The sequence below is a fragment of the Apiospora phragmitis genome, assembly GCF_038363925.1.
Source record: "Apiospora phragmitis strain CBS 135458 chromosome Unknown utg000004l:1.0-3135199.0:1.0-3139288.0, whole genome shotgun sequence".
NCBI classification, from domain to species: domain Eukaryota; kingdom Fungi; phylum Ascomycota; class Sordariomycetes; order Amphisphaeriales; family Apiosporaceae; genus Apiospora; species Apiospora phragmitis.
This window is the reverse complement of record NW_027117402.1, coordinates 1,289,778-1,308,816: the sequence shown is the minus strand read 5'-3', so window position 1 is coordinate 1,308,816 and position 19,039 is coordinate 1,289,778. Positions and strand designations below refer to the sequence as shown.

General features: G+C 48.8%; 6 protein-coding genes across 6 annotated transcripts; 4 read left to right on the top strand and 2 right to left on the bottom strand.

The window, feature by feature from the left end:
* Positions 1–3,955: 3,955 nt before the first annotated feature.
* On the top strand, positions 3,956–4,318 carry PG994_003538 (uncharacterized protein; the record flags this gene model as incomplete). The annotated part of the gene is made up of 1 exon (XM_066854947.1): positions 3,956–4,318. The coding sequence occupies one exon, from the start codon at positions 3,956–3,958 to the stop codon at positions 4,316–4,318; it is 363 nt and encodes a 120-aa protein (XP_066719225.1).
* A 1,440-nt stretch (positions 4,319–5,758) lies between these two features.
* On the bottom strand, positions 5,759–7,433 carry PG994_003537 (uncharacterized protein; the record flags this gene model as incomplete). Its single annotated transcript, XM_066854946.1, has 3 exons — positions 5,759–5,933; positions 6,011–6,753; positions 6,795–7,433. The coding sequence occupies 3 exons, from the start codon at positions 7,431–7,433 to the stop codon at positions 5,759–5,761; spliced, it is 1,557 nt and encodes a 518-aa protein (XP_066719224.1).
* Positions 7,434–8,014: 581 nt separating this feature from the next.
* On the bottom strand, positions 8,015–10,332 carry PG994_003536 (C6 zinc finger domain protein; the record flags this gene model as incomplete). The annotated part of the gene is made up of 3 exons (XM_066854945.1): positions 8,015–8,608; positions 8,675–8,862; positions 8,937–10,332. 3 exons carry the CDS (start codon positions 10,330–10,332, stop codon positions 8,015–8,017), a joined length of 2,178 nt encoding a protein of 725 aa, XP_066719223.1.
* Positions 10,333–11,573: 1,241 nt separating this feature from the next.
* Positions 11,574–15,980, top strand: PG994_003535 (uncharacterized protein; the record flags this gene model as incomplete). Its single annotated transcript, XM_066854944.1, has 4 exons — positions 11,574–11,825; positions 12,168–12,916; positions 12,978–15,792; positions 15,888–15,980. The coding sequence occupies 4 exons, from the start codon at positions 11,574–11,576 to the stop codon at positions 15,978–15,980; spliced, it is 3,909 nt and encodes a 1,302-aa protein (XP_066719222.1).
* A 901-nt stretch (positions 15,981–16,881) lies between these two features.
* On the top strand, positions 16,882–17,725 carry PG994_003534 (uncharacterized protein; the record flags this gene model as incomplete). The annotated part of the gene is made up of 2 exons (XM_066854943.1): positions 16,882–16,893; positions 17,084–17,725. 2 exons carry the CDS (start codon positions 16,882–16,884, stop codon positions 17,723–17,725), a joined length of 654 nt encoding a protein of 217 aa, XP_066719221.1.
* A 63-nt stretch (positions 17,726–17,788) lies between these two features.
* Positions 17,789–18,892, top strand: PG994_003533 (uncharacterized protein; the record flags this gene model as incomplete). The annotated part of the gene is made up of 1 exon (XM_066854942.1): positions 17,789–18,892. The coding sequence occupies one exon, from the start codon at positions 17,789–17,791 to the stop codon at positions 18,890–18,892; it is 1,104 nt and encodes a 367-aa protein (XP_066719220.1).
* Between the last annotated feature and the right edge of the window lie 147 nt (positions 18,893–19,039).

The window sequence follows — 19,039 nt, the reverse complement described above, 5'->3', positions numbered from 1 at the left end:
CGAGCCGTACGTAATAATGCTGGTAATTAGCGCTTTCCTGCTCGAGCTCCTTAATTCGCTTGACTAGCGTTTATCGGGTAGGCTCGTCGTCGTTATCGTCGCTATCGACTTCTATAATAGGGTTTCGTTAAGAGGCGTTAAGGGTGGCGATAAGGATCTTATTTTATTAGACGGTATTATTAAGGCCAGGCGTAGATATAGTTCTTATAATATTATTACTCAAGGGTTTAAGTAATAACTCGTAAAAATAAAAATAATTAAAATATAATAAACGCTATCTAGGTTTTAAAAGAAACTTAATAAAACGTATTAAAGTTTATATTAATAATATAAAAAAGTATTTAAACGTGCGATAAACGTTCGCTTTTATCGATATAATAAGTAATAATTTATAAAAACGAAGGTAATAAAAGGGCGTAAATTTAAAAGTATTTATAATAAGGTTATTAAAATTATTTATTTTATTAATAAATTAAATTAATACTTAAATTAATTATTAAAATAAAAAATATTTATATAAAATATATAAGAAATACTTTACGTTATATATTTAATTCTTTTTTTATTAATCTTTTAAATTACTTATAAGCTTATAATAATCCCGTTATTAGCTCACGGTAATCCGTCCTTTAAATTATAGTAATCTAACCTTAGTTAGCTTACCTTAGGTGTCGTGCCTTTTGTCGCTCCGGGGCTCGTTACGTGACTCGTCGTGCTTTATTATTATATCCGCCTATATTCATCCTATCACCGCGGGGGCTAAGGCCGCTTATTTTATCGCACGCTATTAAAATATAACTGCGTTCACGTTAGTATAGCTGGCGGTACGATCGCTGGCTGTCGTATTATATTCCCGTGCCGGTGAGTGGGGTCTTTAGCCGCATGGTTAGGTCGGGTTATAACACGACCATAGTTTATAATAATATAGATTATATATTCTTATAGCTCCCCCATATAGGCTTATTTTTATCTTTAAACCCTCTTTATAAAGAAGAAAATATTTAAATAAAAAGAATTAAGTAAAAAAAAGAGAACGAATACTAAAAGACTAAATTAATAAGTTTTAAGAAAACCTTAATAATTTAATTAAAATATCGTACTACGTAACGAAATCGAGAATAAAGAAGGCTATAATTTAAACGATAAAACAAAACACGTTAATATGCCGAAAAATATAAATATATTTAACATATATAAGAAGCGTAGTATTTAATAGATTAATATTTTAAATATTACGGTATAATAATAGGATTCTTCGCTTAAAAGTCTAATAAAGTTCGTTTATTAAAGCTTAATTATAACCTAAGTAGCCGACGCTTAGATATTAATTATTAAATAGCTTAAATAAAATAAAATAAACTAGATTATAATCGAAACTTTATATTTATTAAAAACAATAATTATAATAATTAAGTTAATAGTAAAATCTCTTAATTATTAAAAATAGAATTAAATCCGTAAAATCATATAATCTTATAAGGATAAGAATTATTAAGTAAGTTATTAAAAAAAGAACGGAAAAATAACTTCTTTATTAATAGAATAGAATTTAGCGAGAAAAAGCTAAGCAGTTAACGTTTTAACTATCACCGAGGCCCTTTCAAGTATCGATCAGTAATTTACGAGCTAAGATTTACCCACGCTTACCCCCCCCCCCCTTTTATTATTAACTGCCTACTCGGTACTATTATTATCGAGCTAGACTAACGCTAATTTAGCTACTATTAAAGCTTCTTAACGACGCGGAAATAGCTAATTAATAAAAGGGTAGGGTAAGCTAAGTAATTTACCCGCGGACTTAAATAATAACTCCTTTAAAAGGATAGCTTTATTATTTAAACTTATAAATAACCGGATAAAGCTGCCGATACTTAATTTAAACTATTTCCCTTCGCTATAATTTAATGGTACTAATATTACTAAATTTTTTAAAAAGTAGAATAATTATATAAAAAAATATAATATAAACGATAAGATTCGAAAATAACAGCTCCTCTTTTATACCAGCTATAAAAATATAAAGGAATTTATAAAGACCGCTATTAAAAATACTATCACCTAGCATGAAATTATTACTTAAATTAAAGAGTATTATAAAATAAGCGATATACGTTTCTAAAATTTTAATAAGAAGCGTTTTAAAGAGTACGAAGCCGGTTTTACGGTCTATATAGCGGGAATAATTTTTAACTACGTCCGTAAATATAATAAGAAAATAATAAAATCGCTAATAAATAAATAAAGCCTTATACGAATTAATTCTTTATATAAAAGCTTTAAAGTTTTTCTATACCGAGCTTAAGTAAATTATATAGTTATTAAGAGTTTATCGCCTTAAGTATAAGGGTATGCCCTTAAATAGGGGGTATAATATTACGATCGGCGGGTTATTCCCCCGCGGGGTAGTACTTAAGGCGTAGAATTAAATAAAAATAACCGTCTAGTTATTTCCGAAGCTTTTGTTTTATGGCGTAGTGGTTAGTCTAAACGCACTGTAATAGCATATTATTTATATCTTAAAGGAGGACTTTTTACTAACGTTTTTAAAAGCGTTCTAGGCGACTTTTACCGTGATACGATTTATTATAATAAGTATATATTATAATAATAAAAAAGTAACTTGTTAATAAAAAAGAAGATTAAGTATAATATTAATAATAACCGACCGCTTTAAAAATAAAGTAAATAAAAAGAGAGAAATAATATTATAACTTAGCTTAACTATATAACTTAAACCTACTTTCGATACAGCTTTATAATACCCCGGAATATATACGAGACTTAGTATAAGCTAGCCTTACTTAATTAACGCTTATAATTTATTAATAATAACGAACTTATTTATTAAAAACGCGATAATAATTATTATAAAAAAACACGAGGTAAAATAATAATAATAATATTAAGCGATTAAAATAAACTAAATAATTAAGTTTAAATAATTAAAAAGAAATAATTAAGGTTAAATAAATTAAGACCGTACGAATTAAACGGATACTTAATTTAAGTTAAATAAAAATAAAATAATTAAAGGGTTAATAGCTCTCGAGATCTTAACGAGATCTAGAGAGCCGGCTCGACGAGATCTCGCGAGACCCTCGAGATCTCCGGGAACCCAGGGATATTAATAAAGGAGAGACGGGATATATAACGATAAATATTCTTTATATATTTTTTATAGATATTTTTTACTTTAGTAATTAATTTACCTATTAATTTAATTTATTAATAAAGTAAATAGCTATAATAATTCTATTATAAGAATTTTTTCGCTAAACTACTTTTATTATTACTTTACGAACTAAGTATTATTACTTATTATATTAACAGGCCGTTTTTTTATCGTATGTTTAAATACTCTCTCGTATTATTAATATAAACCGAAGTACGTCTTATTAGGTTTCTTTTAAAACCTAGATAACGTTCGTTATATTATAATTAATAAAGCGTTTAATTTAATAATTATTAACGCGGTCGCTACTACGTGATTTAAAAAAAAATTAACTATATCTTTTATAATATTAATATTAAAAGGTATTTCTTAAATATTTAAATTAATTATATAATTATAAAGTACTTCTTTTTTAATTAAATTTAATTTATATTATAAATATCGAATTTCGCGTCGAGGTTTAATATTATAGAGTCGGTCGCCTAGAGTAGTTCGAGGGACGTCGTACACTTTCGTAGTAGCTTTTTAACTAATTCGATTCGAACTTTCTCGCGTCGTTTAAATTATTAAAATAATACGATTTTTTTTAATTAAATCGATATTATAATTATATAAGTTAAAAAAAAGTGGCCGATTTAATAATATAATTAACTTAATAATAAACTATATTATAATACTTTAAATATTATTTTCTTTTATTAACTTTCTTTTCTTTTTATTATAATACTTTATATATTATTTATTACTCTCGACCGTGCAATACCTAGGTACCCTCAAGTCATTATGGATCCTCTCGTTAAATTCCCGAAGTTTCCGCCGGAGATCCGTGCCCAGATCTGGGAAGATGCCATATGCGATGAAACCGAGGAACGCGTCTTCTTCGTCTCCGCGTACACTCTAAATATCTTACCGACCAAGATTAACATCAGCCCACTTCTCTCTGTCAGCGTTGAAGCTCGACGAGTCACCATCAAGCACTACAACGTTCGCATACCTATCTACCGATTGCCTCCTCTGAAGGAACAGCCAGAGTTCAGCTTCCTGGAATGGATTGATCTTACGAAAATCTACGTTGGGGAAAAGCACTGGGCCCACGGGGTGGCTGCTGGAGTAATTCTGAGCGGTATTGGTATCAATACGCCATAGGCAAGCTCGAAGTATTGGCTTACCACCTCATTAAGGACTTGGAGAAAGACATGCCCAGTGGATACATCTTCCTCAACGAATCAGCTGACCGGTTCCGAGATTTCTTTTCGCCACAAGGTTGAGCAGGTCAGTATCCATGCGAATGACGGAAGCGAGTCAGAAGTTAATAACGATCCACAAGTGGATCTGCTGTCGTATCAATTTATTCTTGATCACAAGGCAGATATTCTCGGCCCAGACGCTCTTGACGAGCATGAGGTCCAGCGTCGACATTTGTCCCCGCCCCTTCCCATGGAGGTGCGATCAAACATTCGGAACATCGTTTTCTGCGACGTCAAAGATGGTCGACAAGAGGATCGCTATTATCACCCACAGGACGACTACGGTACTGATTTGGGAGACATATTGAATCGAAACCCTACCGAGCGAGAGGCACTGTGCTATTGGTAGGCTGAGGATTTTCCTAAAGTCAAAGACGCCTTTAAACACCCAAATCCAAAGGTGCTGCTGTATCTCGATGTGATCGCATCCCAGTCAACCATGTTGATCGACTTAGCCGAGAGAGGTTTGACTAGGTCTCTCGAAATCCATGAGATAGAGATTGAGTAAGCCTACCTTATCGACTCTGGACGTAATCATTACGCCTCTGGGAACAGGGGGCCATAGAGCAATCCTGCAGTCAGTCATCTTGAGACACTGGAATAAGGTGGAATAAATACGAGAATAAGATGGGATAAACACTGGAAGTGGAAGGAATAAACCCCGAAAGTCGCTTACTCGATACCACCCCATGCAATGAGCTGGTCTGTTTATTCCACGGTTGCCTGTCTTACGCACATGAACCCCCGATCTACAAACAAGAGCGAATGGAGATGATTCACACACAAACGCACACGCGTACACAACATGGGTGTGATCCCGCAGCACAAGAATTCAAGGTCTAATAGGGCGTCCACTGACGTCTGTAGGTAGCTTCGACCTTAAACAATACATGATTCATAACCCCCAGGAAGTGCTCTAGATTGACCGACTTTCATGCGTGCTTAATATTTCCTGCTCAAATCGACCTCCCTCTACGGGTCTCTCTAAGACAAGATGGTCATATCCAGTAAAGCGTGAATCCCATAGCAATGGTAGCAGTTATTCGCCGGCATCATGTCGAGTCAGGAACACGGTCGGGTAAGCCATATTACATGATCTACATTTCGCGAGCCACCCCTTCAGACTCTGCAGCACTGAATTATTTCCACTATTAGGCCATGTGCTCTCTAAGACGGGGACATCTTGTCATGAGGGAAGGTTCGCTCGATCATATGTATATGTTGACAGGTCAAAAGACTCTTCTCGCGCAAATAAAAATCTGCCTAAGCATCTAGATATATCAAGATGGTCCAAGGTTCGTTGTCCGGACAGGGATTCGGTCGCGAATGCATGATTCCGTCAATCTCCATCTGCTGCCAGGCCATCGGCGGCTTCGGAAAGAATAAAGGTGGCGGCTGCTGCTGCACCTTTCCGGGTGTTTCGATCATCTTCCAGCCGAGGTTGCTGCTGCTGCTGCCGCCGCTGCCGCTGTTGCTCGACGACACGGGCCGATGATCGGGTGTCGCGGGTGGAACTGGGAACTGCAAGTATTTTCGGATCTATGCGTCAAGATGGGGCCTCGCGGGATGAGGTCTCGTGGAAGACGAAGACCCCTTCTTGCCGACGCGGCGACAGAGCCGGTCCGTCACGCGGCGGCCCCGGGCGTCCTTCAGGCCGGTGCTGGGCCGCAGGGTCTCGAGGAAGACCTGGATGGCCGCCCTAGCTCGGGGCAGAGCGTCGGCCCGGTAGTCGACGTGCGACTGCATGTCGCACGCGACCATGAGCACGGTCTCGCCGCGGCCGTCCTGCGCGTCCACGTCGAAGACCACTTTGGGGCCGCCACCGTTGGTGGTGGTGCCGTTGCCGTGAGGAGGAGGACCCCACGAAGCGGGAGCCAGGGCCAGACCTATCAGAGACGCTAGGGCTTCGTAGGCGCCGACGAAGATCTCGCGGCCCGTCTTGGCCGCGTAGTGCAGGAAGGTGTTGCCAGCTCGGTCCTTGGTGTTGGGGTCCACGCCCCCTTCGATGACGAGGGCCTGGATGATATTGACCAGGTCCTGCCTTGTCCAGCTCGTCTTGGCGTATCTGTACACGTTGGCGCAACTATGCAAATTGGCGCAGAGGTGGAGCGGCGTCTTGCGGGTCGTTGTCTTGAAGCTGGCCTTAGCGCCCGCCCAGAGCAGGCTGAGCGCCAGCCGGTAGCAACGGGCGCTGCACAAGTAGGCCAACAAGCTCAGCTGGCTACTGCCCACTTTCTGGTTAATGTCCGCGCCGAGGCGAACCATGCGAGGCAGGATGGTATCGGGCTCGTCCGACACCTCGGCGTAGAATATGGGGGTCCGGGGGCCCTGGCCCTTGACCGGTCTTTACTGTTGATGCTCACCCCTTTTCCGACGAGGTATTCAACCATGTCGGCGTTTCCAAATAGAGCGGCGATATGGATTGGCGTCCATCCCGAAAGGTTATGCTGTTGCAACGCGGATCCAAAGGTGGTGGAGTATTGCTTCCGGTTCAGGAGAACCCCATTCAGATCGACAAGCCCCTCCTCCAAAAGACCAATGGCGTGGTCGGTCCGAGAGAAATATCTGTACATGTTGCCATTGGGGTATCTCTTCCAGCCGCTCCAGGATACTGGCGATATCAATGACTCTGAGTGGGTATCGAGCTCTAAGGGTTCGCCGGGGGCAAGATGGTACGACAGGCGATCCAGTGTAGCCACAATGCCTCGTTGAACTGCCCAACTGACGACGGACGCAGGGCCATGCTGAGAGGCTTTCCGGTAAAACTCCCCATGTACTAGGTCGACCAGTTTCCTACAAGTAAGACCGAAAGTGAAGGCACTTATCCGATCGCAGTACTCCAAGAATATCAACAACAGCAAGTCGTCAGAAAGCTGGACAAGCTTGCTCTTTTGTGTGCGACAATATGGGAAGGTACCATTGAAGCTCCGAGGACGATCTGTTGAGTTGGTGTCTGGGCTTGATGACTTGATAGCTGCAACTGTTGTATGAAATGTGTCTATCTCGACGGCCATGGCTCATTGCAGCTGGGTTACTGGTTTTCCCATATCGATAAGATGGCGACTTCAACAAGGAGAGGAAGGGTGTTCTTCAAACAGGCTAGGTTAAGTAAGAGGAGGCTGTCGAATCATATACCAAGCATGACTTGCAGCCTGTTCCCAAATCCCGCTCTTGTCACACGTGAGTACGGATTCACTTGCCGCCAACGCCATTTCTGGCCAGTTGCAGCGATCGGCACTTATACATGCATGTTTGCTTCTTGCCTTTTGCATGATACAACGCATCAAAGTGGCTACCCAGATTTTGGTGGCTTTCGCGAACGACTGTCTTTGGGCTACGTTTGGTTTGGTTGATACATAACTCTTCATTCGCCTTCGAGGCATATGCTGTACCACTACTGAAACCCCCTCTGGCGGGTACACGCCGGCAAGGTCATTTGAGCTATCAATGGGCCTCACATGTAACTAAGAACCGACTAGGTTGGGGAAGCTGAAAAACGGGGTTGCATCACCCATCTTGTCTTGGACATTGCGGCTGGTGGGATAGATTGTTTGTTCGCATGTAACTACCAAATAAATATTACGTAAGGTGAGTCCTACCCGCCATCGGACCTTGGCGTGAAATCAAGGGCGTTGTAACGTCCATGGGGAAGAAGTTGAAGAGATCCGTGGTCATAACGTCCAAGTTGAAATTCGAAGCGGCGTTGAGAAACGAGGGATCGAGGCCCAAAGCCATTCCCGGGGGCCGCAGTGGCATACGGACCCATCGGTGCTGCCCTTGCGGCTGCAGGCTGGGGGTAATTCCGTTCCGTCAGGAATATCATCTGCTCAGCACCATTCTGGGTGAGGTGATCGAGGGAGGGGAATTGAATGCTAGAATAGTGGTTCTGAGCCCCAGAGTTCGGCGTTACAGCCGTAGACGCTTGTCCCCGGCTGGTGGGAGTATGTGCAGACTCGGCGGGAGAAGCACCGTGGCCTTGGGTCGATATCGAATCCTCGATGGTTCGAAGCACTCGTTTGATGGAGTTGACTGCCGAGGTGACCGGTTCATCGACTATCATCGAGCTGAGCGTCTGGAGGGCGGTATGAATGTATTCGATGTTGTACGTGTACTTAGATGGCTGACATAAGATATCGTAGATAAGTACCGCACAGCTACATTCTATGAAGAAAGCCTGATAACGGTGGTACTGTGGAGCTTTTATTAGTCGCCAGCGAGCGGGAGTCGGGTGAGACAGAGGAAGCGGAAAGCTTACTTTACAGATGGCAATCCTTGTAACTATGCTGCTCATGAAAATGATCGAGTCCTGCGCAGCATCGGTAGCATATCGGCACGCCTGCCGAAGCCACATCTCGCCGTTATCTCGTTGGTATTTGCCAAACCGCATGGCATAGTTGGCGATCAAGAAGGGTCGAAAGGTCAAGATAACCCCAAGATAATAACCTGCAAACGCTTAGTCAAAGTCCAAACTATGCAGCACGTAGGTACACCCAAAATCGCGCGTCTTCTCAACTTACAATTGTGTAATGTGAGTGTCTCGATAGCCTCGGCCGGTGACTGGGTTTGGCTTGCGTGGGCCGACGCAATGTCGCACGACTCAGCGAACCGCCGCAGCTGAGCATATAGGCCCTCGGCCGTGACGTAGAGCTGCCGCAGCGACTCGGATTTGCGCCCGTAGATAAGCTTGGCGCCGTCCTCCATGATCTTGGCTATGTGACACAAGTTGGCGACGAAAGGGGGATCGGTAGGGAAGGGACAAGATATGTCACTTATGCTCATGGAGGCCCTCCGGCCTAGAGTTAGGGCTTGACACGTCTCGTAGAAGTAGAGGAGCCACAGAGTGTTCCGGTGCTTCGCAAGGCTCCCTTCGCCGTTTCGAAGACTCGGGCCGTCTTTGTGCAGACCCAGCGCGAACGCCTTCCTGCATGCCACACCAAGATGCAGGTACGTTGAATTCGGACGGCCCATGTTGATCTGGTAGTCGGACATCAGTAATGAGAACTGCAGCATCTGAAGAGTCACCGCATCATCGAAGACGACGGCTTCGCGTTTGGCCTGGGTGTACAGTGTTTCGGCCAGGACGGTATGCTCTGACCATAAAGCACCGATAGCAAGCATGGCGAGGAAGCAGGCTTTGGTCTGTGGCGGGATCAGATCGTCGGTATGGTACAATTGCCGAAGAAGATCGTCCAATTCCGGGATGGTGTAAAACGACATTCTGCTGTACGACGATATTTTGAAGTTTTCAAGGAACTCCTTGGCCTGGTCGAATGAGACTTGCTGCAATTGAACCCGAGGCGATCTGATGGCCTCGATATCTACCCTCGAGGGCGTCCCAAAGAATATGGACCTCTGCATGAAGGTGTCCAGGCCGGACCTGTCACCACCCCGAGGACGTCCATATTGTGGCTGTGAATGCGAAACTTTGGACAAGATGCCTCTATGAACCTGCTGCAAGAAGGCAAAGTTGGAAGAGGGGCCGTAGAAAAGCTGAGAGCTATCAAAATTCGTCGGGGCCAGATGCGTTTCTGTGACACCACCATCGATATGGATTGGGTCGGATTGGCAGCGTTGTTGCGCCAGTGGCTTTTCCGATGACGGGCCGGTCATGACGTGACCATCGCTGGCCGGGCTGGCCACGCCGCCCTCATCCCCCGAGGGAATGCCACGGTCACTGTCGACGCTGCAATCAGCTCCCGCGACGGGCCGGGTCAGGTCGCTAGGCCCGCCATCGCGTCGTGGAAGCGTAGCATTGAGGCGATCGGGATTCTTCAGGGATTTCCGTATGCGGGCTTTGGCGCGGTAGACGCAGAGGGAAGGGTCTGCGTGGCAATTCTGACAGGCCGGTCGCGATCCATTGCAACGGATCTTTCGGGCCCGACAGGGCTCGCAGGCCTTGGAGATCTTGTTCATACTTCGCCGGAGAATGATGTGATCGGAAAAGGAATAAGCCGGAAAAGATCAAAAGGAGGGATGGGATTGAGATATGTGACTGAGGTCGGGTCAGCGAAGGAAGAATGAATGGGCACGGATTAAGCTAAAGGGCGCTGTCCATTATTCTCCGTAAGTCCGAGGACGGCAGAATCGATTCCAAATGGCTGGGTCGAGTGGTAGACCGCAGGGCGGCCTGGAATCGCGCAGAAAGGAAGGTTTAGTGCACCGGAATTATTAATGATTAAATAGAGGTAGGCTCGGTGAGAAGACTTGAGCAATGACATTATGGAAATTGAAATGTACAAAAGCACGCGACTCTGAGTCAGTCTTCATCTTCGAATACAGCAAATTAAAGGTGCCTGGGGCGTCGTAAAATACGTTTAGTTTAGGTAATAACCAGCTGCCATTGACGTTTCAGTAATGAGTGTCGCAGTTCTGGTGGGGTATGTGCTATAGCGGGCTGCGCGTTCGTAAGCAGTGGGAGCTTCAACTCCTTGAAGTGTGCAGTGATCTAGTGCTGAAACGTCTAGATTTGAGTTCCTTTGAGCTCGGTGTTTCGGCATGTCTTCTTCCTCAGCAGCAGCAGCAGCAGCAGCACGCTCGCTCGCTGGAAACCACCAAACCTCAACAAGTCTCTAAAGTCATACATAGTCCCAATCTCAACACCAGTTCCAGTTGCTCCCAGTAGAATATAGTAGTGACATCTTCGTTGTGCATCAACATCATGTAGCCAAATAGTGTCGTGTATGCGCATGCGTGTCCCACAATTCCCGGCACTTCTTGGTCCCTTAGATCTGTCTGTCATCTGAGCTTGCGCCAGGTTCCCGGGCCAATGCAACCCCTTTCCCCAAAACAGCAACCCCGTCTTGCATACCAACAACACTGACCGACACTCACCATGCAGCCATGACTAACCGATCAGCCAGGGTTGCTTATCTTCAATGGAGCTGCGCAGGCGACAGCTTACCAACAAACCCCGACAGACTTCTGGACGAACCACACACGCGGCGCGACTGCCCGAACTCCTATCGCCTAGACGGGATGCTTTTTCGATGGGGCGACGGGACGAACCCACCCGTCAAAATAAACCCGTATATCCGATCCATCTTGCCGCACTTACGGAGTACCGAGTACTACATAAGGACAATGGGTGCCAGCCAAGACTGCCGCCTTCTTGGTGAGATGGTGAGGTCATTGCGTTCTATAATCACCTACCCAAGATGGCGACCAACCAGGTATCTGACAGTGATACTAGTGTCAGCAAAGTCGACCACGCTGGGACAGGCGTGACCCGGAAGCAGATCACCGTCACCTTCGAGGACGTCGGTATCGAAGTCTTCGGACTTGGTCAAGACTATGGCTCCAACTGCCTCTCGGTCCTGGGCGATCTAGTTCCAACCTTTGGCAAGAGCAACAGGCCGAGAAGGCACATCCTTCAAGGTGTGAGCGGCCAAGTATGCCCTGGCGAGATGGTAAGTTGACCCCTGAAATATATCGCTGGCCTTGACTGCGGTTCCGCTGACATGGTCCTAGCTTCTTGTCCTAGGTAGACCCGGTTCTGGATGCACCTCCTTGTTGAAGATTCTGTCGAACCAGCGTGATGAGTTCCTCGAGGTCACCGGGCAGGTACGCTACGGAAACATTGGCCATGAAGAAGCGAAGCACTTCCGTCATCAAGTTGTTATGAACACCGAAGGTAAGGCAGGAAAAGGAGGCCTCTGCATGGCAACCCCATAACTGACAGTGATCAGATGACATGCACTTCCCCCACCCTGAAGGTCTCCGAAACACTGGACTTCGCAACCTCGACTAAGTTGCCCGGATCCAGGCCTGATCACCTGAAGGAGCCCAAGGAGTACATCACACAGACATCCGACGCCACCCTTCGCTCCCTGGCTATTGGCCACACCAAGGACACCATCGTGGGCGACGAGTTCGTGCGGGGCGTCTCGGGCGGCGAGCGCAAGCGTGTCAGTTTGGCCGAAGTCATGAGCACCCAGGCTCCCTTGCAGTGCTGGGACAACTCGACGCGAGGTCTCGATGCCAGTAACGCGCTTGACTTTGCACGTCTCTTACGCAAGACGGCGGACGAGCAGCGGAAAACGATCATCGCGACACTATACCAGGCCGGCAACGGTATCTATGACTGCTTCGACAAGGTGCTCGTGCTGGCCGGGGAGGGCCGGGAGATATACTATGGCCCCCGCGCCGAGGCCCGGGCCTACTTTGAGGAAATGGGCTTCAAGTGCCCCCCAGGTGCCAATGTGGCCGACTTCCTCACCTCTGTCGCCGTCCTCACGGAGCGCACTGCCCGCCCCGGCTTCGAGGATAACTTGCCCAACACAGCCGAGGAGTTCGAAGCACGGTTCAAGAGCAGCGAGACGTACCGTCGCATGAAGGCTGGCGTAACAGCGCGTTCCACCGACTCCTCTCTCGTTGCCGAGATTGAGGATCTCAAGCTTGCGGGACAGTTGGAGAAGATCCGTACTGTCGGGTTCCTGTCTAGGGAGAAGAGTCCCTACACTGCATCATTTTCCAAACAGGTCTGGGTCTGTTCCAAGAGGTATGTACATGCTATAACTGCCTTAGCCGCCCCTACCATGAGATGCTAATGATGTGAATAGGCAGTTCCAGATCCTCTGGGGTGATCGCTTCACAAACGGCCTGCAACTGGCCTCCTCTATCATCATGGCACTGGTTACTGGCAGTTTGATGTACAACCTCCCCGGCGACAGTAGCTCCATCTTCCGACGGCCTGGAGCTCTGTTCTATCCCATTCTCCTCTGGGGTCTTAACAAGATGAGCGAAACTGTCGCATCGTTCATGGGGCGTCCCATCTTTACCCGACACAAGCGCCTCGGGTTCAACCGCCCGGCTGCCTACGCATTCGCCTGCGCTCTTACCGATATCCCCTTCATCGTCGTCATGTTCAGTCTGTTCGACGTAGTCTATTACTTTATGGTCGGCTACCAACACGACGCTGGCAGGTTCTTTACCCAATGGCTCATCTATATCCTCATCACACTGTGCTTCGCGTCTTTGTACCGACTCATCGGCGCCTGGTGCCGCCATTTCGGATTGGCGGCGCAGATCAGCGGCTTCGTGACCATGGTGATGATGGTTTACGCAGGCTATCTGATTTCCATCCCCAACATGCACCCCTGGTTCCGCTGGATTGCCTATATCAACCCGGCCAGTTACGCATTCAACGCAGTCATGGCCAGTGAGATGGGTAACCGACAAATGACTTGTGTCGAACCTCAGTTCGTCCCATTTGGACCTACTTATGACAGTAACCAGTATCGCAGCTGCACTACCGTCGGCTCAGCTCCTGGTGATGATCATATTAACGGTGCCGAGTACTTGAATCTTCAATATGACATCCACAGTTGGGAAATATGGAGGAATGTCGGCATCCTCATTGCCTTCTGGGTGTTTTTCGTGGCTATTGCAGCAATTGGTTTCGAGGTGAATCTTGTCTCGGGGGCTGGATCCAAGGTCCTCTACGAGCGACGGAGTCAGCAGAAGGAGTTGGCAGAGAGCCAAGATCCGGAGAAGACTCAGACCCAAGGTCTTCCTGAGCAAGGAGACTACGCCATAGCAGGATCGACTGTTTTCACCTTCAAGGATATCTCGTATTTCGTGCACCATGAGGGCAAGGAGAAGCAACTCCTTCAAAACGTCTCGGGCTACGTCAAGCCAGGCCAGCTCGTCGCACTTATGGGCAGTTCTGGAGCAGGTAAGACCACACTCATGGACGTCCTCGCGCAGCGCAAGGACAGCGGCCGCATTGATGGCTCTATCATGGTCAATGGCAAGCCCCAAGGCATCAGCTTCCAACGGACCACGGGATACTGTGAGCAGAACGACGTACACGAACCGACAGCGACAGTATTCGAGTCGCTGGTATTCTCCGCCCGGCTCCGACAGGACTACTCTGTGCCCGACGCGGACAAGATCGCCTACGTCAACCAGATCATGGAGCTCCTCGAGTTGACTCCTCTGAAACACGCGCTCGTCGGTATCCCCGGCTCCGGTCTTTCCATTGAGCAACGCAAGCGCCTCACACTTGCCACCGAACTTGTTGCGAAGCCATCTCTTCTGTTCCTCGACGAGCCCACCAGCGGCTTGGACGGCCAAAGCGCCTACGAGATCTGTCGGTTCATGCGCAAGCTCGCCGCGTCTGGCCAAACCATCATCTGCACCATCCATCAGCCCTCGGCGGCGCTCTTTGAGGCTTTCGACGTTCTCCTGCTTCTCGCCAAGGGTGGCAGAACCACGTACTTTGGACCCACTGGCCAGGACTCCTCCATTGTGCTCGACTATTTCTCGCGCAACAGCGCTGCCGCCCTCCCGGACGTCAACCCCGCCGAACACATCGTGGACGTGGTCCAGGGACGTTTTGGCACCGAGATCGATTGGCCCGAGGTCTGGAACGCGTCGAAAGAGCGCACTGAGGCCCTGGCTGAGCTGGAACGCCTTGATGATGGCCAGACCTTGGAGAAGTCGGGCATTACCTCCGAAACTACCCCCGAACCTACGGAAGCCGAGTCCAAGGACTATGCCACACCAGTCATGTATCAGATCAAGCTCGTTACACTGCGGCAGTCCATCGCACTTTGGCGGAATCCGGATTACATATGGAACAAGATCAGCTTCCACGTAACAAACGCCTTGTTCGGCGGCTTTACCTTCTGGATGATCGGGAACGGGTCGTTCGAGCTGCAGCTACGCCTGATGGCCGTCTTCAACTTCGTGTTCGTGGCGCCGGGCTGCATCAACCAGATGCAGCCGCTCTTCATCAAGAACCGCGAGCTCTTCGAGACGCGCGAGAAGAAGTCCAAGGCCTACCACTGGCTCGCCTTCATCTCGGCGCAGCTGATGTCCGAGATCCCCGTCCTCATCGTCTGCGCCACCGTCTACTTCGTGTGCTGGTACTTCACCGCCGGCTTCCCCGTCGCGGCCAGCAAGTCCGGGCAGGTGTACCTGGAGATGATCCTGTACGAGTTCCTCTACACGTCCATCGGCCAGGCCATCGCGGCCTACTCGCCCAGCGAGGTCTTCGCGGCGCTGGCCAACCCCATGGTCATCGGCGCGGCGCTCATCAACTTCTGCGGCGTCGTCGTGCCCTACTCCCAGATCCAGGCCTTCTGGCGCTACTGGCTCTACTGGATCGACCCCTTCACGTACCTCATCGGCGGCCTCCTCACGCCCGTCGTCTGGGACGTAAATGTCCAGTGCAAGCCCGACGAGCTCACCCGCATCCCCGTCCCGCCCAACGCCACCTGCGGCACCTACCTCGCCGACTTCCTGGCCTCGAGCGGCGGCTACGTCGTCGACCGCGACGCCACAGACACGTGTGAGTACTGCGCTTACACTTCGGGCGCCGATTACTTGCGCAACATGAACATCAACGAGAGCTACTACGGGTGGAGAGATGTAAGTATTTGAATTGCCCCATTCCCCCTTATCGCCTCCTGCTACTACCTACTGGCCTTTCGAATCCCAGAACTAACCTCATGTGTGCTTTATAGGTTGGCATCACTGCGCTTTTCTGCATCAGTTCGTATGGTCTGGTGTTCCTGATGATGAAGCTCCGAAGCAAGGCGACGAAGAAGGCTGGTTAGAACAGCTCAACGAATTACGCTAGACTCATAGAATTTAAATCTCACGTTTCAATCTTTACAATTTGTCGCCGGAGTCATGGGTGACGATGTAATTATTAGATGCAACCTATATGGGTTTCTTATTGTCATGTTTACTAATGTCTCACAACCAAGCTTGAGTCCAGCAAATGTCGTATCACCCTTTGCGCTTTCCTGGACTCGTCTCGCTATCAGCTTGTTATAGCCTAATGAAGGCAAAGATGCGCATGTAGATTGTTATTTTAAGTAATTATCCATGGATGCCGGAGCACAACCTCAGTCGCACTTACATAGTCACCAATCTACCTCGCGAGATTTGAGGTGCCATCTAACCGGAGATATACAGTTTTCTTTCACTCTCATTGGATTCAGGGGGCAAGCTATCCCATCAATATTTCAGGGTTTTATTCAAGCTTAGTGACGCTGAATCAAAGGGCCAAAATGATTAAATAATAAACTGCATAATGATCAATGATTGGCATTGTCGAAGCACCCCCTGGAAGTGGTCTGGGAAGATGCGACATCTCCAACAACCTACGTGAGGCCCTAATTACTTCAAGGGGGGGGGGGGCTCCACGAAGGGCAAGTCGCCATGTTCCATAGGCGCGGTCAAAAACGGCGAGTCTACCGCTCAGGCAGTACGAGCATGAGAGCAACTTGGTCGACTACAGTCTCAATGATAGATCATATGCTAAAGGTCGGATCCAATACCCGCCAGGAGTTGTGAAGACTCGAAACCCTATTTCCCACTTTCGGAACCGGGTGAACAATTACAATAAAACTGTACAAGTAATTATGCAAGGCCCCTTGGAAACGGTCGTTACCAATTTATATGGAATACATACAGGATTTTACGCAGTAAACCGTACAGGGTAGTAGCCTTATGATTTCCAAGGTATGGTGAACGTTACCATGAAGGTTTAGATAAAACTTGGGTCAACCTATTGATAACCACTTTGCAGAATTCACTATCATCATCTTTTATCTCTTTTTTTCTTTCTTAATTCTTGCCTTACTCTGGAGCCTTCACTCAAGCCTAGTCGAATAGTCACCATACACACGCGCCCAATACGGCAAAAGAGCAGACGTCGAACATCGACACCACCAGCTACACGGCCCAGCAGGATAGCGCGAGTACTTTCCTCCATCTCCCCTGCTCGGTCCGGCGTCAAATATACATCGAGGCCGGGCTGCTGGTCAACGAAGACATCATCGTCCACCGCAGGCCGGGGCGAGCTTGGCGGCTTCGAGACAAAAGCGACGACGGGTACCGTTTCGTCTACAGCATTCTCCAGACTTGTCGCGCGATCCATGACGAGTTGAGGGATCTGCTATTCTCGAGGAACCGCCTGATCGTCGACCATCACGACGTCAAATGGGGCCTCAACTATCTCCGACGTCTGCCGCCCCGGGCTTGCGCGCAGTTGCAGTCCCTGCACGTCCACCTTTACCTAGAGGCGCCTCGTAAGCCAGCCTGGTACAAGGACGATTCCACATTCCGGCGCTCATGTCCGCTCGAAGGGGACTACATCGACGCGTGGAAGGTGACGGCCGATCACGTTCTCGCCCACACGGACGGTCAAACGCTGAAGCTGCATCTGGTCTGCGACACTGGCGACAGCGAAGCAACGACAGCCGTCCTGCAGCCTCTGATGGACTACCCGGGCAGTCTCCGCGACTGTCAGATCCGCCTTATCCGAGAAGAAAGGGCCGTCTCTGTAGCTTAGCCCGGGACGTGGCGCTCCGGGGCGAAAGGGCTGGAAGGCGATGTCCATCAGCCTTTTCGATTCATGGCCCTCCCACCCGAGGTCCGGTTAAACATACTCGAGTACACAGACCTGGTCACTCCATCCAAAGAGGTAGAGTGGAGCCCCAGAAGGGGCCTTGGCATCACCTTCACGAACCATACCTTGTGCCATGCAGCCAGTAGGGATACAGGCTACAGTACGATACGTCGCGAAACGCAGGGATGGCAGCGATTCACAAGCTGCCAGCCCGTCCTTCAGCGCCTTCCCGCAGCCGGCCAGCCCCTCCTCACCCTCCAGGATTCGTACCAGATGGGCGCTATCTGCGGCGCGCGCCAGAGCGGGTACGCGTCGCGCTGCCAATGCTGGATGCCGCCCCGGGCGCTCATGCGGGTCAGCCGCGCCATGTACGCGCAAGCCATCGCCGTGCTCTACGGCCGCAACCGCGTCATCGTGGTGCCCGACGACGGCCGCATCCTGTGCCGCCGCTGGGTCGAGCCGGGGACCCTACCAGCCATGCCCGGGCGGTCGACGCTGGGCGCCGCGCAGTTCCTCCTGCGGCACCGCGCGTTGGGCCCCGCGGCCGCGCTCTCGCAGCTGCGCACCCTCGAGCTCGTCTTCCCGAGCATCAGCACGCGAGTCAACTTCCACCTCCGGCCGGAGACCGACTTCGTCTGCCAGAACTGGAGCGCCGCCGTGCGCCACCTGCGGGAGCAGCGCGGCGACGACCTGGCGGGCCTGACCATCATCGTACATCTTCGGCTGGCGTGGGACAGCTACCTGCGGCCCGCGATGATCCACCCGCACTGGAAGAGTCAGGTATCTGGGCGTCCCGCCCATGATTGGTCTATCGCGTCCGTTGATGGCCGGCGAAGCTTCCAGCGATACTTGGAGCATTTCATCGGGCTCGACGGAGAAAGCAGCAGTCTATGGAAGGTACACGCAGTTCTGCTGGAGCCGTTGCGGGAGCTGCGCGACGCGGGGCTGCAGCGGCTGTTCGTCTTCTTGGAGTCGGGCTGGCGCTGGTCCCCGCCCCAGGGTTGCGCGCCTCAGGAGTGTCGAGGCCTCCGGGTCGGCGAGATCGACGAACACATCAAGAAGATGGAGGAGGCGTTGGAGAAGCGCGTCATGGGGGGAAGAGTACGATAGTTCAGCCGAAGGAAAGATGAAAGAGCTTCCTAGCCAATGGATGCTCGACGTCGAATAAGGGGCTTGCGCAAGCATGTGTCTCTCAAGTGAACCGAACACCTCCACGATAACTCTTAGAATATTGCAATCATATGTGTGATATCGACC